Source organism: Pongo abelii, chromosome 2, assembly GCF_028885655.2.
Source record: "Pongo abelii isolate AG06213 chromosome 2, NHGRI_mPonAbe1-v2.0_pri, whole genome shotgun sequence".
Classification (NCBI taxonomy): Eukaryota; Metazoa; Chordata; class Mammalia; order Primates; family Hominidae; genus Pongo; species Pongo abelii.
The window spans coordinates 103,126,960-103,152,660 of record NC_085928.1 but is presented as its reverse complement, the minus strand read 5'-3'; the positions used below and the strand labels follow the sequence as shown (position 1 = coordinate 103,152,660).

General features: G+C 40.9%; 1 protein-coding gene across 11 annotated transcripts in view; it reads left to right on the top strand.

Moving 5' to 3' along the window:
• DOCK3 (dedicator of cytokinesis 3) overlaps positions 1 to 25,701 on the top strand; it is a 735,525-nt gene that overhangs the window by 622,177 nt on the left and 87,647 nt on the right. For 10 of the 11 annotated variants that reach the window (XR_008523281.1, XR_008523280.2, XM_024244830.2 and 7 more), the window contains 3 exons: positions 3,208 to 3,335; positions 5,721 to 5,867; positions 8,207 to 8,305. Coding sequence is in view for 9 of the 11 variants with exons in the window: in XM_024244830.2 (XP_024100598.1) it covers positions 3,208 to 3,335; positions 5,721 to 5,867; positions 8,207 to 8,305 (374 nt within the window). In the remaining 2 variants the exon portion in view is untranslated. The remainder of the gene's footprint in view (positions 1 to 3,207; positions 3,336 to 5,720; positions 5,868 to 8,206; positions 8,306 to 25,701) is intronic. The other variant, XM_054550669.1, reaches the window with a different exon arrangement.

The window sequence follows — 25,701 nt, the reverse complement described above, 5'->3', positions numbered from 1 at the left end:
GAGGCCCTGAAAGGGGGCCCTGAGGACCCTGTGCTTTCTTGTTTCCTTGCCATACCATTCGATACTTTTTCCAGTCTTTGGAGAACCAAGGATTAGAGAGAAAAATGGACAGGGAGCTCTTTATGCTCCCCAAGGGGTCAGGACAATCTAATATATTAGCAGCCTAGTCTGTCTTTCACAAAGAACTTCTGGTTTTATTCCTGAAGCCACATCATACGTGATCAAGTTCTGCCTTGCAGGGACAACCAAATGCTCAATGGCCATATATTAAGATCAATATGAGCCTGATTCTTTAAGAATAATATCACTGTGCTAGGATAAACTTCTGAGGCACAGAAATAAATCTGAAACACCAGCAAAACAATTATTAGAATTTTTATAATTTTTGGTGGTTAATTTTTTAGGTTTGACTTTTTTTTTTTTTTTTTTTTTTTGAGACGGAGTCTCACTCTGTTGCCCAGGCTAGAGTCCAGTGGCATGATCTCAGCTCATCACAACCTCCGCCTCCCAGGTTCAAACAATTCTTCTGCCTCAGCCTCCTAAGTAGTTGGGACTACAGGCATGCACCACCATGCCTGGCTAATTTTTTTTTTTTATTTTTAGTAGAGATGGGGTTTCATCATATTGGCCAGGCTGGTCTCGAACTCCTGACCTCATGATCCGCCCGCCTCAGCCTCCCAAAGTGCTGGGATTACAGGTGTGAAACACCGCGCCCGGCCAGGTTTGACTTTTAAAGTACAAGAACAAAAATTTCTCAACTCAGTGCTACACACATTTGTAATACTAAATAGATGTTCCCTTTGACTTAGCTCTGCCAGCGTGTGATATTGCTAGTAGTAGTAAAGCTGCCACCAAGAAAGTCATCTTTTTTCCACCAGGAACTGTTTATGCTGGTAAACAGTTCTGTCTTCGCCAGCTCCTATACTGAAGATTTTATTAATGGTTTGGGCACACTGTCACTGAAGGCCACTGTACACACTTGAGCTTTGTGCACTGCTTAAAGAAAATGCTTTTGGCTGGGCACAGTGACTCACGCCTGTAATCCCAGCACTTTGGGAGGCCAAGGCAGGTGGATCACAACATCAGGAGATCGAGACATCCTGGTGAACGTGGTGAAACCCCATCTCTACTAAAAATACAAAATTTAGCCAGGCATAGTGGTGGGCGCCTGTAGTCCCAGCTACTCAGGAGGCTGAGGCAGGAGAATGGCGTGAATCCAGGAGGCGGAATTTGCAGTGAGCCGAGATCGTACCACCGCACTCCAGCCTGGGCGACAGAGTGAGACTCTGTCTCAAAAAAAAAAAAAAAAAGAAAATGCTTTCAAAATATGTGGGAAGGGGAACAGGAGACTGCTCTCACTGACATACTTTATTTCTAGTATCTCTGCATGTACTTGCTGCTTCACACAAACACTTCAGAAAAATTTTCTTAATATTTATGTGGCCCTGGACTATGTAATTGGATTTTAGATGACAAACACCACCAAAATTTCATTTGCATCTCACTTTCATTGAATGCCTGAGTTGCAGCATCTTCCCTGAAGCAAAAGGTTCTTTACCAGTGATGTCCTTTAACCAGCACTGGTATTCTCAAAGTATAAGTTTGGTCTCTTCTTCAGCAGGTTCTAGTAACTAACCACTGTTTTTTTCTGTAAGCAGCTATTGGTTGTTACAAATACTAAGTATGTTGGTATTTTCATCTACACAGTACAGTATCAACTTTTTTTATTCAAGCAGCCTTTTAAATCTAGACTAGCTAGTATTCTATTTTGTTTGAACATATTCTAAGCATTTGACAAGGCAGTGCCCAAATCTCTTATATGTCATGTAATTTGTCTTTGCCTGAAAAAGATTTGCTGTCTGAATTTCATGTGGAACTCTTAACAAAGGACAGATATGAACGATAAATCTAAAATGCCATGGCTTGTTTGTGTTACTGATAATCTGACTAAATCATGCTGGCCACATATGATGGGACCTGCAGAGTCACACAATCACTGACCACGTAGGAATACAGGGTGCCAGAAACGCATTCACACTTGTATTTCACTTGTCTCCTAACCTCCCTTGTGAAGTAAATGTATTATAGAAGAGGCCCTTACACCCCATTCTACAGATGAGGAAAATAAAGCTCATGAGAAGAGTCAACTTGCCTGAGGTCTCAGAACGGGTTAATAAGGGAGCTTGAAGTAGGACAGCCTTCCTGAATTTAGAATTCTAAATATAGTCAGCTCCTGATGAAAGTGCTATTCGGTAACAGTGGGAGAAATCATTTGAAGTGTTCAGTAGGATTGGTGATAAATGTTGGCTAATTATCAAAGTCTTGTGACAAGACAAAGGTCATGCTTCAATTGTGTTCATTGCTGTGTACACACTGAGCAGCAATCTAACAAGCCTGTGGGGGAAAGGGAGCAGGCCTGTTGGCTGTGGCAAGGTAAACGCTCACAGGGGTGGAAGTGTCAGACCACCTATCTAGCCAGGGCATAAAGAGGGACGATCTATAATCCATTTCAAGCCTGCAAGTTCAGTCAGCGTAGTTCATACTAAGTATACCATTTAAATGGAATTTTCACTGTAAACTGTGCTTTTAATTTGGAGTCTAATCATTAAAGAGATTTCATTTGGGACCAGGTGTGGTGGCTCACACCTGTAATCTTAGCATTTGGGGAGGACAAGGAGGGAGGATCGTTTGAGCCCAGGAGTTCAAGACTAGCTGGGCAGCATAGTGAGACCTCATCTCTACAAAAAATTAAAAAATTATCCAAGTGTGGTGCCATACACCTGTGGTCCCATCTGCATGGGAGGCTGAGGTAGGAGGATTGCTCTAGCAATCCTAGAAAGTTGAAGCTGCAGGGAGCCATGATCATGCCCCTGCATTCCAGCCTGGGTGACAGAATGAGACCCTGTTTCCAAAAAAAGATACTTCATTTGGAAGCAGACTCCTAACATTCATCCTGCACAAAATGTCATGGATGCTTGGTATTGAAATGAGAACAAAGGAAAGATGGAAGAATAATGTCATGTGATGGCTTATAATCTCCAGGCAGTGAGCTTTTAGGCCCTTGTAAGGTAAGGAGATTACCTTCACTTTTGCTCTAGTCTGAACCCCACCTGCTTTGAGAATAGCTAAGTCCCACAATGCCACTGGCTTCCCGCAGTAGCTAGTTCTTCTCTAAAGTTTTCTTCACCTTTGTATTTTCTCTCCCAGAATCCCGCCGCATCCTGCTTCCTGTGGTTCTCCATCACATTCACCTTCACCTGAGGCAGCAGAAAGAGCTGCTAATTTGCTCAGGGATTCTTGGCAGCATCTTCTCCATCGTCAAGACCAGCTCTCTGGTAGTGGCCCCACACCCACTCCACCCTGCTCAGCTCTTCCCTAGTCTTGTGTTACTTTAGCCAGAGGCAGACCAACAAAGATCACTTTGTACACTTTTCAGTCACAGATGCTTTCATCAGTGACAGAAAGGTGCCCAAGTGAATGGAGGCCTGTGTGTTCCCAGCAGGTTTCTCAGTACAACACATTCTTGCTATTTTTAAAGGTTGCACTACCATAAATCTACCCAGAAATATAGTTATCTGTAGTACCACAAAGCCCAATTCTGTGTCATGCTGTTTCCATCAATAGGTTTTAATTCTGGATTCTTGGGAGTTTTCTGAGAATGTTCAGGCATGAGCACAGGGAGGCAGACCCAGACTTGAGAGGTAGCTTGCTTATTCAGGCTCTTCTATTAGCTTCCTGACAGCTTGATTCCACCCATATGGCGTTCCTATACTGTGCCAAATGAGGTCAGGGCATACGAGAGGTTAATGTTGCCTCCGAGGATGGTAGAATTGTGCTTTAGGGGTCAGGTTTCAACTGATATTGCTTTTACCCATTTTCTTTCCTCTTTATTTTTTCTTTTTAAAAGAAATCGGTGGTAGGAGGGGATGAACTGAGGTAGGGAAAGAGAGAAGGAAAGATATGAATTAGGCACAGGTGAGGGTAGGAATTTATTTTAGTGATACTTGTTTCATGTACTTTTGATAATAGAAGAAAGGCATATTACTTATAGAAAATTCAGAAACTATAGAAAAGCATAAGGAAAGAAATGTAGAACAAAAATGGATTTTTAAATTATACCATTTTATGAAGTTGCTAGAGAATAGAATTTCACATGCATTTAAAATGAAGGGCAGTTGCCAGGTGATAAGAATATACAAGGATAGGCTATCCACATGGAGTGGGAGAGGCACCTAAAAAAAGAGTATATTTTGTTCGAGCAGGGGACAGGGACTCAATAGGATACTCTGATGTTCAAACTTAAAGTGCCATCTGGTGACAGGGGTCTAGCTTGGCAGAGAGTGACTATGATGGTGATAATGGCCCTATTATTTGATCTTGGCTCCAGGTAAGACTTGGCAGCTCCTCTTCCCACCAGGCCTCAGAGAAGCCACACCAAGCACATAAGATCTACTCGTAGCCCAAGGTTGTATTGAGGGGTGGACAGCTTATTGCTAAAGGAAAGAGAGAAATTGAAGCAAAAAAAGAGGAGGAATGGAACACGAGTGGGAACCAGTAAAAACTTGGAGGTGACGGTTTGGTTGTGTTTGTGGGGCTAGAGTCAGTGTAATTAGTTGCTTATAACTACCCAAAGATACATCACTGAAAAGTGTTATGATCAGTTTGACAGATAGGAAAGATGACTTTGGTCCCGAGAGTGGCTCAAATTCTTCATGTGGAATGGGGCAGAGTATAGCTAAAATGGATGGATGGGTAGAGGGACAATGAAACTGAAGCTCAATGAGAGCAGAGATATTATCTCTCTTGTTCACCTCTATATATTCAGGTTCTCAAACAGTGACTGGCACATGGTAAATGTTTAGTGAATGATAAATTGATGGATGGGTGAAAGATAGACACCAGGACCAGTAATAGTATAAACATCTTAGACAAGGGGCAACAGGAATCTCTTTGTGAGATAATTAAAATCATGCTACAGAATTTGAGATGAATGTGAGAAGTCTATAATAGGATAATAGACTCTTCCTAAATTAGGAAGTGGCCCTTAGTGAGGAGACATGCTCCATTGTTTTTGTGAGGTGGCCAGAGAAAGATGCACTGAGGCTGGAGTCCTTCAAATGGACCCTGTAACATGAGCAAGAGAGCTGAGGAGCTACAAGTGGACCCAGGCATATCTAGGCAGCAGTCCCAGCTGGCAAAAATTGAGGGCACCCAAGAGGAAAACCCTGAGGAGAAAACAGCGTGCTCAGAAAGATGAGCTACTTCTGTGCATTAGTGCTATGCACTAGTGAAGGTGCTGCTGCCACACTCTGTAGTGTGAATTCGTCACCATTTCTCAAACTTTATCATTTCCGAAAGTGTCAGCAGAGTTTTGCCTTCTCCTGACTATTCTAGGGAAATCAAAGAAAACATTTAACTCAAGATCTTTGCTTCTGCCCTGTATATCAAAATTAATGTATCTGCTTGAGATTCAAAGTTGCAGGTGGTGTTGAGTTAGGGTAAGGCCCCAGCCACCATGCCTGGGCAGCAGTGGCAGTTGTGCCTCACCTCCTCTCAAAGCCATTGTCCTGGGTTCCTTGACACTGCACGTTGGTGAGACTGAGAGCTTGGTGTTGGGAATCCAGAAGACTACTGCTGATGTGGCTGACCTAGTAAGTGCTGCCAGCTGTACTTCAGCCTGGCTTGGTGCTAATGGTGTGCTCTCTTGCTGCTCGCTTCAGGAGGCAGATGTCATGGAGGAAGTAGAGATGATGGTGGAGAGCCTCCTGGACGTGCTCTTGCAGACTCTGCTCACCATCATGAGCAAATCGCACGCTCAGGAGGCGGTAAGAGGGCAGCGGTGCCCGCAGTGCACAGCCGAGATCACTGTTAGTAACTAACATCCAGGTTTTCTTGCCTTCTTTTCTAACCCGGGGCTTCTCCACAGCACTCCGCCACCCATCTTACCATCCCACCACCTTCATCTCAGCCTTCCCTCCTGCATGGTTGTCAGCATGCTGCCCTCTTCCCTTCTTGAGTCTGACTCTCCTCTCTACTCTGAAAGCTCTAGGTTCATATTCCCAGGACTCTTCTTTAGGGCAGATCTGGGGAATGTTTCTTGTCTTGTTTTCCTGCATACTTTGAGCCAAGTCATTTTCTATATTGTGGAATGAAGCCGGGCTGTATGTAAGATGTGGTAAGAGGTTGAAGGTGAAAAACAGACTATTTCTTCTAGGAACCCCCTCATACAGGTTCTCCTAAATGATGTACAGAACAGAATAATTTTCTCAGAATTGACTTCTATCTACAAATTAGTTGCTTTTGTCCATTATGTTTGTATCTAAATTTTTAGCATTTGGAAAAATGTGATGAGGTAAATTTCACTGGCATTAGTGAATGATTTTTCTGTGATCTAATTAGAAGAGAAACAAACTGGGAAGGCTTCTTAGGAGGGGCAGAGAGACAATACCCTGGGCCCCTCATGCACCCCAACTCCAGAGTAGACTTACTTCTCAGCCCTGAGGTGGAGACATGATAAACAGTTTTCGTGGACTCTTTCCATTGGCAGATGGGAGATTACAGTGATCTCTCTGAAGAAAATCCTCTGGAGCAAGCCAAGCTACAGCGTGCTAGGGAGAGCAGGGAGCACTCAGGGAGCAGGTATGTGTTCTGGAGCACAGGGCTTGGAAAGAGTGTCTGCTCCTTTAGGAGCCTCTGTTGAAGGCACTCTCACTGTAAGTAAAAAACATATATATATATGTACCCTGGCATTTCCTGGTAACCCAGCCTTCTAACCAACACTTACACAGTGCTTGCTGTGGGCCAGACCCTGCTTTAAGCACTTGTCCAATATTAGCTCATTTAGCAATACTAAGGAAGTGATTCATTTTATGTAGATTATAATGAGGATGATAATAACTGTAATTTATTCAGTACCTTTTTACATAATGGACTTTATTCTTAATGCTTTATGTACATTAACCCATCTGACCCTCATGACAAATTACCTATAGCTTATTATGCCCATTTTTCAGATAAAAATGAGGTTCATGAACATATATATTTTGCACACATGTATTTTTAATAATTTCAGGCCAGGCGCAGTGGCTCATGCCTGTAATCCCAGCACTTTGGGAGGCCGAGGCAGATGGATCATCTGAGGTCAGGAGTTCCAGACTAGCCTGGCCAGCATGGCGAAACCCTGTCTCTACTAAAAATACAAAAAAAAATTAGCCAGGCGTAGTGGTGGGCGCCTGTAATCCCAGCTACTCGGGAGGCTGAGGCAGGAGAATCGCTTATACCTAGGAGGTGGAGGTTGCAGTGAGCCAAGATCATGCCATTGCGCTCCAGACTGGGCGACAAGAGCGAAACTCCGTCTCAAAAAACAACAATAATAATAATTTCAGAGACCTAGAAAGGGTTTGAGAGACTAAAACCTGTTGTCACTTTCATGAGTTTATAAACATTTGAAAATTGCCCAAGTGAAGTAAATGTTCTCCCTCCCTTTTAAGGAGGCAACTAAGAGGAGGCCATGCTTGACTGCCCCCTGCCAAAAGTTGCTGTAAGATGGTTTTTAAAGTCCTTAAAGCAGGATTTTATTCCATGTATCCCAGTTGGAACTTGAAGACATTTTGAACATTGATATTTCTCCTTTAATTTCTACTTGTCTTAAAGCCCATAGCTTGTCCCCTCAAAAAGGTCAGTTTTAACTCCTCTGCCTTTCAGACAGGCATATTGATCCACTGTGTTTTGTTTGCCCGGTCCAGTAACCCTGTGCAAATTCTAGGAGGTGCCAAAGAAGTCCTGGTAGAAGGGCTGCTCTAGCCCTGCAGGATCGGCAGAGTCCAAATTCTATCCAGAGAGGGTTAAGCTCTCCCCTGTTCCAAGTATCCTCTATAGACTTCAGTACAGTGACTTGGCAGCAAAGGACTATTTAGCTAAAACTTTCCTAGGAAAAAAAGGGAGAATATTTGTCTCACTTTGCAGTACTACTTTATTATAGTTTGAGGATTTTCAATAGCCCCATGCTGCAGAGGGTTTATTTCCCCCCAATCCCTCCAGGCTTTCCTTAGCAGAAAGAAAGCTTTAGAGGGCTAGATTTGTCATCTTCCTTCCATGATCATTGGGGCCATCTCAGACCCTCCCTTCTCTCCTTGCCCTCTATGGATTGGGGGAACACAGCCCTTGCAACTGGCCATGCTAAGTGTTTTTTTGGGTTGGTCCCTAGGGCGAGTATGTGTCCTGCCTTCTCTCACTGCTCCGCCAGATGTGTGACACCCATTTCCAGCACCTCCTGGACAACTTCCAGAGCAAAGATGAACTCAAGGTAGGCAGTAGAACACCTTTCCTCTGGGAGAGGAAGTGTGCAGCCAGCACTCCCCAGGGGCTTTTTCCCTGTCATGGGGATGAATGCAAGTGACTAGCATTGCCACGGGTGTAGGATTCACCAGCCCTACTTTACAGCTGAGTGTTGGCCTCCAGAAGCAGAAAGCCAGCAGTGTCCCCTCACAACTGGACCCTGCTAACACTGCCAAGTTTTCCTTGACTATTAGTGGCCCTGTGATCATGTGCCTCTATTAGAGGCTACTCTGTCCCACACTGGTTGTCAGACAACCAGGACTCCTTCCTTTCTCAGTAACTTGGCAGTTATCCTTATATTTTGTACCTGCAAATTAGGATTTGCTGTTTTAATACCTTTAATAATAATAATGATGTCAATTTCTTTCATTTAAATATATTTGTGGAAGATAACTTTAGAGAGCAAGGGTGTGCACTGCTCATTTGCTGCCACACTCTGGGTCTGGAGCACTGAGGGGCTTATTTTTATCACAGATTGTGATACATAATTTAAAAAGCCAAAGCATACTACAAAGTTCATAATATAAAACACCTGTAGTCCTAGCTACTCTTGAGGCTAAAGTGAGAGGATCGATTGAGCCCAGAAATAATTTTTTTAAAAAATACAGTGGTTTCCTTGCTCAGCCTGACTCATGTCCAGTCCCTACTCCACAAAGGCAGCCACTTTCAATTCTTTCGCTATTCTTCAGGAAGCTTCTACTACTGTTTTTAGCTATTGTTAGTTATTATCTATTTTCCTCTTTCTATGGAAAATGAAGATGATTCTACAGAATCATTCCTCTCTCACACACACATCCTTCCTCCCATTCTCCCAATGTAGTTTTCGTATATTTTTGTTTGCATTGATTATATTGTTTATCTTTTCTTTATTACAGCTAAATAAGTACTGTGGTGAGCCAAGACTGTCCTGGGATTATATTTCTTTTCTTGTAGAACAGTGATGTCCAGTCTTTTGGCTTCCCTGGGCCACATTGGAAGAAGAATTGTCTTGGGCCACACATTAAATACACTAACACTAACGATAGCTGATGAGCTAAAAAATAAATAAATACATATATATATATCTCAATATTTTAAGGAAGTTTACAAATCTGTGTTGGGCCACATTCAAAGCCATCATGGGCTGCATATGGCCCATGGGCCGTGGGTTAGACAAGCTTGTTGTCGAACTTATTGTTTTTATAAAAATTAATTGCCTCTTTTTTTTATTTGCCTATGCTTTGTTTTGTTTTGGTCATCAAATCTGGTGAGGATTTCCCACTCTTGCTGTCATCTTTCTAATACATCTCTTCTTCCAGCTGGCCTTATGGTCAAATCTATCAGATGTCAGGTCACTTTTTTTTCCTAGAGATTTGCTCCCCCACTGCTTTTATTTGTTTCAGTCACTCTTTTGTGTTGGAGACTCTCCTCCTACAGACTTTCCTGTAGACTCCTGGATGATAGTGTGTATCTAAAAGTGAAGTCCTTTAGTGCTGATTACAAACTCTATGTATAGGCAGGGCTCTCTCTAGCAGGCTTCCCTGTAGATGGCCAAAGAGATCTGCCCTTTTGGTCAGAGCATTCCCTAATTCCTGTGTCTGGAGGACTTGGACTTCTTCATTCCCCAGAGAGGAGTCTTCCACTTCTCCTGTGTTGGGCACAGCAGTTCGATGTCGCAAAAGATCTACACTGAGACAAAGGATTCCTCAGCAAGGCTAGTTTACTTTCTGCAGAAAGAGTGCACTCGCCAGCAGTCCAGCCACAAGAGCACACACAAACAAAGGAGACAGGGTCATTTATAACCTGACACATTCACCCTACTGCTGTGTCTGGTTTCCATTGGCTGGAACGGGACCTCACATTCTATACCCGACCCAATTGGCTAGCAACTTAGAAATTCCCAAAAGAGGCAAAGGCAGGGGAGAACAAAGGAAGAGAGGAAGTAACTTGTGGAATGCTGAGAGAGGCACAAACACTTCCAAATAAGGGAGAGGAATAGGCTGTGTCCTAATTAAGCTATAATTATACCATAAAATTCATACTTTTAAAGTGTACAATTTAATGCTTCTGATTATATCCATCTTAAAAAGACTCATCACAAATAGTGACATCAAGTTAATAATTTAAGATTTCCAACCAGGCGCAGTGGATCTCACCTGTAATCCCAACACTTTGGGAGGCTGAGGCAGGCGGAGGTAGATCACCTGAGGTCAGGAGATTGAGACCAGCCTGACCTGACCAACATAGAGAAACCCTGTCTCTACTAAAAATACAAAATTATATGGGTATGGTGGTATAATGATACAAGTGGTAGCCTGTAATCCCAGCTACTCGGGAGGCTGAGGCAGGAGAACCGCCTGAACCTGGGAGGTGGAGGTTGCGGTGAGCCAAGATTGCGCCATTGCACTCCAGCCTGGGCAACAAGAGCGAAACTCTGTCTCGAAAAAAAAGAAAAGAAAAGAAAAGAAAAGAAAAAAGAAAAAAAACTTCCCACAAAGAAAAGCCCAGGACCAGATGCCTTAATTGGTGAATTCTACCAAATTTTTAAATAAGAATTAATATCAATCCTTTGCAAACTATCCCAAAAAGCAGAAGAGGACAGAACATTTACCTACTCATTTTATGAGGTCAGTAATAAATACTGTGATAAGAAACCTGGACAAAGACATCACAAGAAAAGCAAACTACAAACCAATACCCCTTATGAATATAAACACAAAAATCTCCAGCAAAATACTAGCAAACTGAATCCACCAACATAGTAAAAGAATTATATAACATGATCAGGTAGGATTTATCCCAGAAATGCAAGGTTGACTTAACGTGTGAAAATTGTCAAGGAATGACGTGAGCCACACAGAAAAATATGAAGTTCCTGACTTTCCCTCTACCCACAGACACCAAATAAACATCTATTCATTAATCACTTCCCTCTGAGAGAAAGAGACCCATTGAAAGATCCTTACCCGCCAGGCAACTGAGGAAACATCCACATTGAATGGGTAGGAAAAGCTGAGAGGCACACTCAGGCACAGACCCCACCCCTGGCACTGCACCATAAAATCAGGAAAGGAATCCTTAACATTTACTTGCTCCCTGTGGAGAGGAGGGTTTGGACCTCACATATACCACCCTAATTCTAAGATTTGCCATGGTTTGGCTCCTCATTCACCAACTCTGGGAGGGGAGGAAATTTGACACATGTAGGTATCTCTAGATCACAGGGAAAAAGCAGCAATTTTATATGGGCACACAAGGACTTCCAGGGCTTTATCCTCTAGAAGCAGTGCAGAGAAAGGCTCCAAAAATGCAGCTCCATGTGTCTCTCAGGAACAGAGAAACTCTTTCTGTGGACATGTGGCAGTCTGGCTTCTTACTGACTTAGACTGGGGAGTTAAAGAAGCAGACAAGTAGTAGCTTGCTACTAGCCTGAGCAGCAGATTGGCACTTCCTGAGCCTCCTCCCCCAGCTCACCTTAGTGATAATTTCAGACAAACTCCTCTCCTGGAAGGAGTTTGTCCACACATTGAGCATCCCAGCTTTTATAGCTTCTACCCAAGGGACTGCATCCTAAACCTCCCCGTTCTAGGAACAAAGGGGACTGGCATACGTGTGTCCGTAGACTACATGAAAAAGGTCGTGGTTTCGTATGGGCATGCAAGCACTTCTGGGGCTTTATCCTCCTGAAACAGTGCAGAGAAGGGGCTTAAAAACACAGTTCCTCTGTTTCTCCCTGGAAGGGGTGTATGACTACTTGGTGGTCTGGCTTCTAACACACTTACATTTGTGAGTTAAAGGGACAGGCAAGTATTGGCCCACCAGTAGCCTGAGAAGCAGATTGGTACTTCGCAGGCCTTCACCCCTAGCTCATCCCAGGAACAACTGCAGGCCTATTAATCCCTCCTGGAAAGAATTGTCCATATATTGAGTGCTCCAACTTTTACAGCTTCTACCCGAAGGACTGCATCCTAAACCTCCTAGCATTGGGAGCAAGGGAAGCTGCATATATATGAGTCTGTCTAGACCTCAGGAAAAAAAAATTGCAGTTTTATATGAACACATAAATACTTCCAGGGTCTTCATCTGCCAGGATCAGTGCAGAAAAGTGGCTTTAAAAACTCACCTCCCTGTTTCTCCCTGGAAGGGGTTTATGCCATGCATCAAGTACCCCAACTTTTATAGTTACCTCCCGAAGGACTCCATCCTAAACCTCTTAGTTCTAGGAGCAGAAAGAACTAGGCATTTATTAATCTCCCTAGATCACAGAACAAAGAGATGGTTTTAAATGGGCACACAAACACTTCCAGGAGCTAATACCCCTTTGGAGCAGTGCAGAAAAGGGGCAGGAACATGCAGCTCCGATTTTTCTCTTTAGAAGGGTCTCATGGCACATAATTCCAGTGGCTGCTTTATGGCTTGGCTTATATTGAACTTGTTTCAGGGAGCTAATGGAGCAAACAAACAATAACCATTTAGCAGCCTGAGCCAGAGCTCAGCACTTCATGAGCCTTTCCTTTGGCTCACCGCAGTGATAAGTTCAAGTGTACCCATTCTTCCTGGAAGGCATTTGGCCACACATTAAGTGCCACAACTTCTATAGCTCCCACCCCAGAGACTATCTCCTTAATAACCTAATCCTGGGAAAATGGGGCTTTGCATTCCTGAGTGGCCCTAGATCACAGAAAGCCAAGAGGTAGACATACAACGTTTGCAACAGATCCTCTTCCCCAGCTTAGTGCAGCGACAGTGGGATATAAATGCCCATGTTCAGCTTTACCATGAAGATACAATGAACTGGAGCATGCATCCAACACTTTAACATTTGCAGCTACATAACAAGAGTCTGGCTCCTAAGTTATCAGTTTCAGAGTATGGAGAGGACATGGCACATCCTAAGCTCCAGGACGCCACCCAAAACAGAGACAGCAGTCTGGACAAACACAAAGATTTGAGAGGCATCTTAGAATTTCTGGATGGATGGATTGGTGAGATCCTTCTACACAAGGTCAATCTGACAAGACTGGGATAAATAATTGTCTTATCTCATATGCAGAAATGAACCACAGAGCATCAAGGAAAATAAACAGGAGTATATTTCAAACAAAAGAATAAGATAAATCTCCAGAAACCAGCCCAAGTGAAGTGTAGATATGTGATCATCCAACAGGGAATTCAAAATAATGTTCATAAAGATGCTCACTGAGGTCAGGAGAGCAATGAAAGAATAAACTGAGAATTTCAACAAAGAAACAGAAAGTATACATAAGTACCAAACAAATCATAGAGCTGAAGAATACTCTAAACTGAAAATTTCAATAAAAGGATTCAGCAGCAGACTAGATCAAGCAGAAGAAAGGATTAGTGAAATCAAAAACAGGTCACTGAAAATTATATAATCTGAGGAACAAAAAAGAAATTTTAAAAAGAGGGTAAGGCTGGGTGCGGTGCCTCACACCTGTAATCCCAGCACTTTGGGAGGCCAAGGTGGGCAGATCACGAGGTCAGGAGTTTGAGACCTATCTGGCCAACATAGCAAAACCCCGTCTCTACTAAAAATTAAAAAAATTAGCTGGGCGTGGTGGTGGGTGCCTGTAATCCCAGCTACTTAGGAGGCTGAGGCAGGAGAATCGCTTGAACCCAGGAGGCAGAGGTTGCAGTGAGCCAAGATCATGCCATTGCACTCCAGCCCAGGCAACAGTGCATGACTCCATCTCAAATGAAAAAAGAGTTTAGTTTGGAAGTTCTAGCCAAAGCAATCAGGCAAGAGAAAGAAAACGCATCCAAATGGGAAGAGAGGAAGTCAAACTATCTCTGTTTACAGATGTTATAATTCTATACCTAGGAAACCCCCATAACCTCTCCCCAAAAGTTCCTAGATCTGATAAACAACTTCAGCAAAGTTTCAGGATACAAAAATCGATGTAAAAAATCAGTAGCATTTTTATACACCAAAAACATTCAAGCTGAGCCAAATCAAGAATGTAATTCCATTCACAATAGCCACAAAAAGAATAAAGTATCTAGGAATAAAACTAACCAGAGAGGTAAAAGATCTCTACAAGGAGAATTACAAAACTGCTAAAATAAATCAGAGATTACACAAACAAATGGAAAAACATTCCATGTTCATGGCTAGGAAGAATGAAGAATCAATATTGTTAAAATGACCATACAACTCAAAGCAATTTACAGATTCATTGCTATTCCTATTAAATTACCAATGACATTTCTCACAGAATTAAAAAAAAAAACTTTTTTTAATTGATATGGAATAAAAAAAAACCTGAATAGCCAAAGCAGTCCTAAGCAAAAAGAACAAAGCTGGAGGCATGACATTACCTGACTTCAAACTATACTACAAGGCTACAGTAACCAAAACAGCATGGTACGGATACAAAAAACAGACACATAGACCAAAGGAACAGAATACAGAGCCCAGAAATAAAGCTTCATACCTACAACAATCTCATTTACAACAAAGTTGACAAAAACAAGCAATGGGGAAAAGACTCGCTATTCAATAAATGGTGCTGGGATAACTGGCTAGCCATATGCAGATTGAAACTGGACCCCTTCCTCACACCATATACAAAATTAACTCAAGATGGATTAAAGACTTAAATGTAAAACCTAAAATTATAAAAACTCTGGAAGATTTTCAAATAACTTAAAAAAGAGCTACCTGGACATAGGCCCTGACAAAGATTTCATGACAAAGACACCAAAAGCAATTTGCAACAAAAGCAAAAATTGATGAATGTGATCTAATTAAAGAGCTTCTGCACAGAAAAACTCTCAACAGAATAAACAGGCAAGCCACAGAATGGGAGAAAATATTTGCAAACTATGCATCTGACAAAGGTCTGATAACCAGAATCTGTAAGGAACTTAAATTCACAAGCAAAAAAACAACTCTGTTAAAAAGTGGGCAAAAGACATGAAGAGACACTTTTCAAAAGAGGACATACAGCAAACAAGCACATGAAAAAATGTTCAATATCACTAATCACTGGAGAAATACAAATGAAAACCACAGCAAGATACTATCTGAGACCACTCAGAATAGCTGTTATTAAAGTCAAAAAAATATCGGGAGGCTGAGGCAGCAAGATCACTTGAGCCCAGGAATTCAAGACCAGCCTGGGCAACATAGCAAGACCCCATCTTGACAAAAAAAAAAAAAAAAATTACCCAGACATGGTGACATGTGCCTGTGGTCCAAGCTATTTGGGAGGCTGAGGTAAAAAGATCGCTTGGGCCCAGGAAATCAAGGCTGCAGTGAGCTGATTGTACCACAGTTCTCCCACCTGGGTGACAGGACAAGACCCTGTCTCAAAATAGTAAAAATTAAAATTAAAAAATTAAAAGTCAAAAAATAACAAATGCTAGTGAGGTTGCAGAGAAGAGAGAACACTTATACACTGCTGGTGGGAATGTAAATTAGTCCAGCCATTATGGAAAGCAGTTTTGTGATTTCTCAACTTAAAAAAGAACTACCATTCAACCCAGCAATCCCATTACTGGATATATACCCAAAGGAAAATAAATAATTCTACCATAAAGACACATGCACATGTATGTGTTCATCACAGAACTATTCACAATAGCAAAGACATGGAATCAACCTAAATGCCCATCAGTGGTAGACTAGATAAAGAAAGTGTGGTACATATACACGTTGGGATACCACACAGCCATTTTAAAAGAATGAGATCATGTCCTTTGCAGCAACATGGATGGGGCTGGAGGCCATTGTCCTAAGTGAACTAACACAGAAAACCAAATACCACATGTTCTCTCTTGTAAGTGGAAGCTAAACATTGAGTACTCATGGACATAAGAAGAGAACAACAGGCAGCCTCAGTGGCTCATGCCTGTAATCCCAGCACTTTGGGAGGCTGATGCAAGGGGATCATTTGTGGTCAGGAGTTCGAGACCAGCCTGGTCAACATGGTGAAACACCGTCTCTACTAAAAATACAAAAATGAGTCGGGCATGGTGGCACATGCCTGTAATCGCAGCTACTCAGGAGGCTGAGGCAGGAGAATCACTTGAACCTAGGAGGCAGAGGTTGCAGTGAGCCAAGATCGTAGCACTGCCCTCTAGCCTAGGTGACAAAGTGAGACTCCGTCTCAAAAAAAAAAAAAAAAAAATTAAGAGAACAACAGACATCAGGGCCTATCTAACAGTGGAGGGTGGGAGGAGGGTGAGGATAAAAAAACTACCTATCAGGTACTATGCTTATTGCTGGGGCCATATAATAATCTGGACACCAAACCTCCATGATGCTCAATTTACCTATATAACAAACCTGCACATGTACCCCTGAACCTAAAATAAAATAAAGAAAAAAGTTAACATAAAGACTTTTAAATACCTTTTACTCAGAGTAACAAGTGACAAAAACTCACTTAGAATGAGGGAGTAAATAACTAATGGCCTAGTTTTCCTGAAAATGAGTTTGAAAGAAAAGGAGCAGAGGAAATGGTCCTGAAGAAAGAAACTGAGAGCACGAAAGGCTGACTTCCTTGATAGCAGTATGCTTGTCTGACTGCAGGTAAAGACTACTCATAAGCCAACAGATTTTATTTTTTATTTCCTAAGCTGAAACAACCTAGCCTAGGAGAGGTGTTTGTGTGTGTGTGTGTGTGTGTGTGTGTGTGTACGTGCACATGTGTGTGTATTTAAAGTAAATGGGTGGAGGAAGTAAAGAGACAGAGGAAGGGGAGTAGCCTGGAGGAAGAGAGATGAGAGACTTGAGTGTAAATGACTTAGGACAGGAGTGACAAAATAGAGAAACAGCTCTAGGTTATTTAAAAAAGAACGTATATACCATGGAATTCTACACAGCCATAAAAAAGAATGAGATTATGTTTTTTGCAGCAACATGGATGGGGCTAGAGGCCATTATCCTAAGCAAACTAATGCAGGAACAGCAAACCAAATGCTGCATGTTCTCACTTATAAGTGGGAGCTATACATGGACACAAAGAAGGGAACCACAGATACTAGGGCCTATTTGAAGGTGGAGGGTAGGAGGAGGGGAATTAAAGTATAGAGTTATGCAATCAAAGTTGTTATCAGCCTAAAATGCTATTAGTATAAGATGTTTTATGTAAGCCACTGAGTAACTACTAAGCAAAAGCCTGCAATTAATATACAAAAGATAAAAGAATCAAAGCATACCACTAGACAGCCATCCAGCCACAAAGGAAGAAAGCAATACAGGAAGAAAAGAACAAAGGATCTACAAACAAACAACCAGAAAACAATTAAAACAGCACTAGTAAATAAGTCCTTGCCTATTGGTAATTACTTTGAATGTAAATAGATTAAATTCTCCAATCAAAAGATGTAGAGTTCCTTAATGGATTTTTTTTTAAAGGCCCAACTATATGCTGCCTACAGTAGCCTCACTTCACCTTAAAGGACATTCATACACTGAAAGTGAAGGGATGAAAAAAGAAACTACCATCAGAGTGAACAGGCAACCTACAGAATGGGAGAACATTTTTGCAATGTACTCATCTGACAAAGGGCTAATATCCAGAATCTACAAAGAACTCAAACAAATTTACAAGAAAAAACAACCCTATCAAAAAGTGGGTGAAGGATATGAACAGACACTTCTCAAAAGAAGACATTTATGCAGCCAACAGACACATGAAAAAATGCTCATCATCACTCGCCATCAGAGAAATGCAAATCAAAACCACAATGAGATATCATCTCACACCAGTTAGAATGGCAATCATTAAAAAGTCAGGAAACAACAGGTGCTGGAGAGGATGTGGAGAAATAGGAACACTTTTACACTGTTGGTGGGACTGTAAACTAGTTCAACCATTGTGGAAGACAGTGTGGCAATTCTTCAGGGATCTAGAAATGGAAATACCATTTGACCCAGCCATCCCATTACTGGGTATATACCCAAAGGAATATAAATCATGCTGCTATAAAGGCATATGCACATGTATGTTTATTGCGGCACTACTCACAATAGCAAAGACTTGGAACCAACCCAAATGTCCAACAATGATAGACTGGATTAAGAAAATGTGGCACATGTACACCATGGAATACTATGCAGCCATAAAAAATGATGAGTTCATGTCCTTTGTAGGGACATGGATGAAGCTGGAAACCATCATTCTCAGCAAACTATTGCAAGGACAAAAATCCAAACACCACATGTTCTCACTCATAGGTGGGAATTGAACAATGAGAACACTTGGACACAGGAAGGGGAACATCACACTCTGGGGCCTGTTGTGGGGTTGGGGGAGAGGGGAGGGATAGCATTAGGAGATATACCTAATGTAAATGACTAGTTAATGGGTGCAGCACACCAACATGGCACATGTATACATATGTAACAAACCTGCACATTGTGCACATGTACCCTAGAACTTAAAGTATAATATATATATAAAAGAAAAAAGACATTTCATGCAAATGGAAACAAAAAGAGCAGGGATAGCTATACTATTTCAGACAAAGTTGACTTTAGGTCAAAAATTATAAAAAGAGACAGTGGGCTGGGCACGGTGGCTCATGCCTGTAATCCCAGCACTGTGGGAGGCCAAGGTAGGTGGATCACAAGGTCAGGAGTTCAAGACCAGCCTGGCCAAGATGTGAAACCCTGTCTCTACTAAAAATACAAAAATTAGCCAGGCGTGGCGGTGGACACCTGTAATCCCAGGTACTTGGGAGGCTGAGGCAGAGAATTGCTTGAACCCGGGAGGTGGAGGTTGCAGTGAGCCAAGATCGTGCCACTGCACTCCAGCCTGGGTGACGAGTGAAACTCTATCTCAAAAATAAAAATAACAAAAATAATAAATATCTAGGGATAAAAATGGAAACAAATCTTACAGAATGCAGTAAAAGCAGCTCTGGGAGGGAAGTTTATAGCAATAAATGCCTACATCAAATAAGAAGCAAGATCTCAAATAAACAACCCAATGTCACACCTCAAGAAACTAGTAAAATAAGAAAAAACTAACCCCAAAGTTAACAGAAGGAAAGAAATAAGAAATATCAGAGTAGAAGTAAATGAAATGGACACTAAAAAAAGAAAAAAGAAAAATCAACTAAACAAGTTTATTTTCTGAAAAGCAAAACAAAATTGACAGTTTTAGCTAGACTAGAAGAAGAGAGAAGAGTCAAGTCAGAAATGAAAGAGAAGACGTTACAACTGATAACAGAAATATAAAGGATCATAAGAGACTGCTACAAATAATTATATGCCAGCAGATTGGACAACCTAGGAGAAAATGATAAATTCCTAGAAACGTGTATCTACTAAGACTTAATCATGAAGAGATTGGAAATCTGAACAGACTAATAACTAGTAAAGAACTTGAATCAGTAATTAAGAGGCTCCCATCAAAGAAAAGCCCAGGACTAGATGGCTTCACAGTTGAATTCTGCCAAACATTTACAGACAAACTAATAATAATCCTTCCCAAACTTTTCTTAAAAATTGAAGAGGTGGGAATATTTTCAAACTCATTTCATGGGGCTAGCATTACCCTGATACTAAAGCCAGACAAAGACAAGCAAAGAAAAGCAAGCTATAGGTCAGTAACATGGATTAATATGATGCAAAAGTCCTCAACAAAAGACTTGCAAACTATATTCAACAGTACATTAAAAGGATTATTCACCATGATCAAGTGGGATTTATCACTGGAATACAAGATTGGTTCAACATACTCAAATCAATAAATGTGATTCACCATAATTAACAGAATGAAGGAGAAAAAACATGATCATCTCAATAAATGCAGGCAAAGCATATAAAAAATTGTTCATTTCTTGATTTTAAAATTCCCAGCAAATTACATGTAGAAAGAATGTTCTTCAAAACAATAAATATCATATATGATAAGCCCATAGTTAACTTCACACTCAGCAGTGAAAAACTGAAAGCATTTTTTTTTAAGATCAGGAACAAGACAGGGATGCCCACTCTGACTACTACTGTTCAACACAATACTAAATACTTCTGTAATAAATACTTCTGTCCTAGCCAGAGCAGTTAGGCAAGAGAAAGAAAAGGCATCCAAATAGGAAATGATGGAGTAGAATTGTCTCTGTTCGCCAATGACATGGTCATATGTATAGAAAATTTCAAAGACTCTACAAAAAAAACCTGTTAGAACTGAAAAACAGATTCAGTAAAGTTGCAGGAAACAACACCTAATTAGTTGTGTTTCTATACAATAACAACAAACTGTCTAAAAAAGAGATTATGAAAACAAGCCAGGTGTGGTGGCTCACACTTGTAGTACCAGCTCTTTGGGAGGCTGAGATGGGAGGATCACTTGAGCCCAGGAGTTTGAGACCAGCCTGGGCAACATAGTGAGACCTCCTCTCTACAAAAATAAAGAAGTTACGAAAATCATCCTGTTTACAATAGTATTTTTAAAAAACAAAATACTTAGGAGTTAAAAATTTTTTTTTCTTGAGACAGGGCCTCCCTCTGTCTCCCAGACTGGAGTGCAGTGGTATAATCTTGGCTCAGTGCAACCTCCACCTCCCAGGTTATAGAGATTCTCCCACCTCAGCCTCCTGAGTAGCTGGGTTTACAGGTGCATGCCACCACGCCCAGCTCATTTTTTTGTATTTTTTGGTAGAGATGGGGTTTTACCATGTTGGCCAGGTTTCAGGGGTACATTTAACCAAGGAAATTAAAGATCTACATGTATACTGACAACTATAAAATATTGATTAAGGAAATTAAAGATTACGCAAATAAATGGACAGATATCTCATGTTTATGGATTGGAAGGATTAATGTTGTTAAGATGTTTATACTCCCTAAAGCAATCTACAGATTCAATGCAATCTCTATCAAAATTCCAATGTCATTACTCACAGAAATAGAAAAAAACAATCCTAAAATGTGTATGGAATCAAAAAAGACCCCAAATAGCCAAAGCAACCTTGACCAAAAAGAACAAAGCTGGAGGCATCACCCTACCATATTTCAAAGCATATTACAAAACTATAGTGATCAAAACACCATGGTATTGGCATAAAAACAGACACATTGACCAATAGAATAGGATAGTGAGCCCAGAAATAAACCCACACATCTACCATTAATTGATTTTTGACAAAGATGCCAAGAACACACAATGAAAAAAGGAGAGTCTCATCAATAAGTGATGTTAGGAAAATTGGATAAACCACATATAAAAGAATGAAAGTAGACCTTTATCTCATCCCCCTATACAAGAATCAACTGAAAATGGATTGAAGACCTGAAATGATAAAGCTACTAGAAGAAAACATAGGGGAAAACCTATGACATTGATCTAGGCAGAGATTTCTTGGGTGTGATCCCTAAAGCACTGGCAATGAAAATAAAAATAGAAAATGGGATTGCATCAAACTAAAAAGCTTCTCCACAGTGAAGAAAACAATAGAATGAAGAGAACACCTACAGATTGGGAGAAAATATTTGCAAATTACATGTCAGGTAAGGGACTAATATCCAAAATATACAAGGAACCTCAAGCTACTCAATAACAAGACTACAAATAACCCTATTTTTAAAATGGGCAAAGGACTTGAGTAGACATTTCTTAAAAAAAGACATCAGATATATGAAAAAATGCTCAGCATTTCTAGTCATCAGAAAACACAAAGTAAAACCACAGTGAGATATCACGTCACATTTGTTAGATAAGCTATAATCAAAAAGATGAAAGATAACTGTTGGTGAGGATATGGAGAAAAGGGAACTCTTGTACACTGTTAGTGATATCATAAATACAGCCATTTTGGAAAACAGTATGAAGTTTTCTCAAACTAAAAATAGAATTACCATATAATCCAACAATTCCACTTCTGGGTATATACCCAAAGGAATTAAAATCAGTATGTCAAAGAGATATGTACACTCCCATGTTCATTGCAGTGTTACTCAGAATAGCAGAGACATGGAAAAAACCTAGGTGTCTATCAGCAGATGAATAGATGTTTAACATGTGGTATATATACACAGGCAATACTATTCAGCCTTAAAAGAAGTAGGAAATTTTGTCATTTCCAGCAACATGGATGAACCTGGAGGACATTATGTTAAGTGAAGTAAACCAGGCACAGACAAATATGATCTCACTTATGTGTAGAATCTAAAAAAATTGAACTTGAGGCTGGGCGCGGTAGCTCACGCCTGTAATCCCAGCACTTTGGGAGGCCAAGGCAGGTGGATCACGAGGTCAGGAGATCGAGCCCATACTGGCTAACATGGTGAAACCCAGTCTCTACTAAAAATACAAAAAATTAGCCAGGCGTGGTGGCAGGTGCCTGTAGTCCCAGCTACTCGGGAGGCTGAGGCAGGAAGATGGCGTGAACCCGGGAGGCGGAGCTTGCAGTGAGCCAAGATCGCACCACTGCACTCCAGCCTGGGCGACAGAGAGAGACTCTATCTAAAAAAAAAAAAAAAATTGAACTCGAAAAATACGTAGTAGAATGATGGTTACCAGAGGCTAGGGGTGGGAGCAGTAGACAGAGAAAGGGGAGACGTTGGTCAGTGGGTGCAAAGTTTCAGTTCAGGTGTTCTGTTGCACAGCATGGTGACAATAGTTAATAATGGAGTGTATATTTCAAAATAGCTAAAACAGTATTTTCAGTGTTCTCACCACAAAAAAATGATAAATATCTGAGGTGATGAATATGCTAATTAGCCCGATTTGTTCATTCCACAATGTATACTTGTATTGACACATCAGATTGTGTTTAATAATTATATACAATTATTATTTGTCAATTAAGATAAAAATTTTTTAAATCAGTGTAATACACCCTTAAATGATATAAAGGACAAAACCACATGGTCATCTCAGTGAATGTTGTCTTAGTCCATTTTGTGTTTCTATAAAGGAATACCTGAGGCTGATTAGTTTATAAAGAAAAGGTTTATTTGGCTTACAGTTCTAATGTCTGAAAAAGTTTAAGATTGGGTCTCTGGCAAAGGTCTCAGGCTGCTTCCACTCATGGCAGAAGGTGAAGGAGAGCCAGTGTGTGCAGAGATATCATTGTGAGAGAGAAAGCAAGAAAGAGGGGGAAGGTGCCAGGCTCTGTTTAACAACCAGCTTTCATGGGAACTAATAGAGCGAGAGCTCACTTTTCCCCAAGGGAAGGCATTTATCTGTTCTTCATGGATCCACCCCTGTGGCCCAAACACCTCCCATTATGTTCTACCTCCAACATTGGGGATGAGATTTCAACATGAGGTTTTGAGGGGACATATCCAAACCATAGCAAATGTAGAAAAAGCATTAAAAAAAAATCTGCCAACAATTTTGATGTTTGTTTTGTAATAAAATCACTGAACAAACTAAAAATACAAGCAAACTTCTTCAACCTTATAAAGGGCATCTATGAAAAACACACACCTAACATCATACTTCATAACAAAAGATTAATTTCTTTCCCCTAAGATCAGGAACAAGGGCAAGATGTGTGCTCTAGCCATTTTTATTTATTATACTGGAGAGTCTAGCTGGGGCAATAAGGCATTGGGAGGTGGAGGGTAACCCTTCAGATTAGAAAGGAAGAAGGGAAACTATCTCTATTCACAGATGACCTGATTCTTTTTTTTTAGGAGGTGAGGTCTCATTCTGTCCTCCAGGCTGGAGTACCCTGGCACGATCATAGCTCACTGCAGCTTCAAACTCCTGGGCTCAAGTGATCCTTCTGCCTCAGCCTCCCAAGTAGCTGGAACTACAGGCACTGACAACTTGCCTGGCTAACTTTTTAAATTTTTTTTAAGAGATGGAGTCTCACTATGTTGCTCAAGCTAACTTGATTTTATATACAGAAAATTCTAAGGCATCCACAAGAAAATTATCAAAAGTTACAAACAAGTTCAAGATTTCAGGACATAAGATCAATATCCAAAAATCTATAGTTCTATACACCAGCAATAAATGATTCAAAAAATGAAATTAAGAAAAAATTCCAGTTACAATATCATCAAAATGAATAAAAAAGAACTTCCAGCTGCATTTTTGCAGAGATTGACAGTCTGAGCCTTCAATTCATGTGGAAATACTGGGGACTCAGCCAAAACAACCTGGAAAAAGAACAAAATTGAAAGATTCACAGTTCCCATTTTCAAAACTTACTACAAAGTAACAGTAATCAAGATTTGAACTAACATAAAGATAGATACATAGATCAACAAAACGGAGAGTCCAAAAATAAACTTACTTAAATTGGTTTTTTTTTTTTTTTTTGAGACAGAGTCTTGCTCTGTCGCCCAGGCTGGAGTGAGTGCAGTGGCGCCATCTTGGCTCACTGCAAGCTCCGCCTCCTGGGTTCACCCCATTCTCCTGCCTCTTGAGTAGCTGGGACTACAGGTGCCCGCCACCATGCCCAGCTATTTTTTTGTATTTTTAGTAGAGATGGGGTTTCACTGTGTTAGCCAGAATGGTCTCGATCTCCTGACCTCGTGATCTGCCCGCCTTGGCCTCCCAAAGTAAATTGATTTTGTATAATAGTGCCAAGATAATTCAGTAAGGAAAAAAGTGTCTTTTCAACAAATGGTTCTGGGACAACTTAATATCCACATGTAGGGCCCGGTGCAGTGGCTCACACCTGTAATCCCAGCACTTTGGGAGTCCGAGGCAGGCAGATCACCTGAGGTCAGGAGTTCGATACCACCCTGGCCAACATGGGGAAACCCGTCTTTACTAAAAATTTAAAAATTAGCCAGGCATGGTGGCGGGCACTTGTAATCCCAGCTACTCAGGAGGCTGAGGCTTGAGAATCGCTTGAATCCAGGAGGCAGAGGTTGCAGTGAGCTGAGATCGCGCCACTGCACTCCAGCCTGGGGGATAGAGTGAGACTCTGTCTCAAAAAAAAAAAAAAAATCCACATGTAAAAGAATGATATTGCACCTCTACCTTATACTATTTACAAAATTAACTTGGAATAGATTTTAGACCTAACTGTAAAAGCTAAAACTATGAAACTCTTGGAAGAAAATGTAGTATATCTTGTTGCGTTAAGCAGTGGTTTCGTAGATATAACACCAAAGTGCAAACAACAAAAGAAAAAAATAGGTAAGTTAGACTTCATCAAAGTTAAAAATTTTGTGCTTCAAAGGCTACCATCAAGATAACCCACAGAATGGGAGAAAATATTTGCAAATCATACATCTAGTAAACACCATGTGGTCTAGAATATATTCAAAAAGACACCTACTACTCAAAGATAGAAAACCCAATTTAAAAATGGGCAAAGGATTTGAATAGACATTTCCCCAGAGAAGACAGACACATAGCCAATATGCACAAGAAAAGATACTCCACATTATTACTCATTAAGGAAATGTAAATTAAATCTACAAGATAGCACTTCACACTG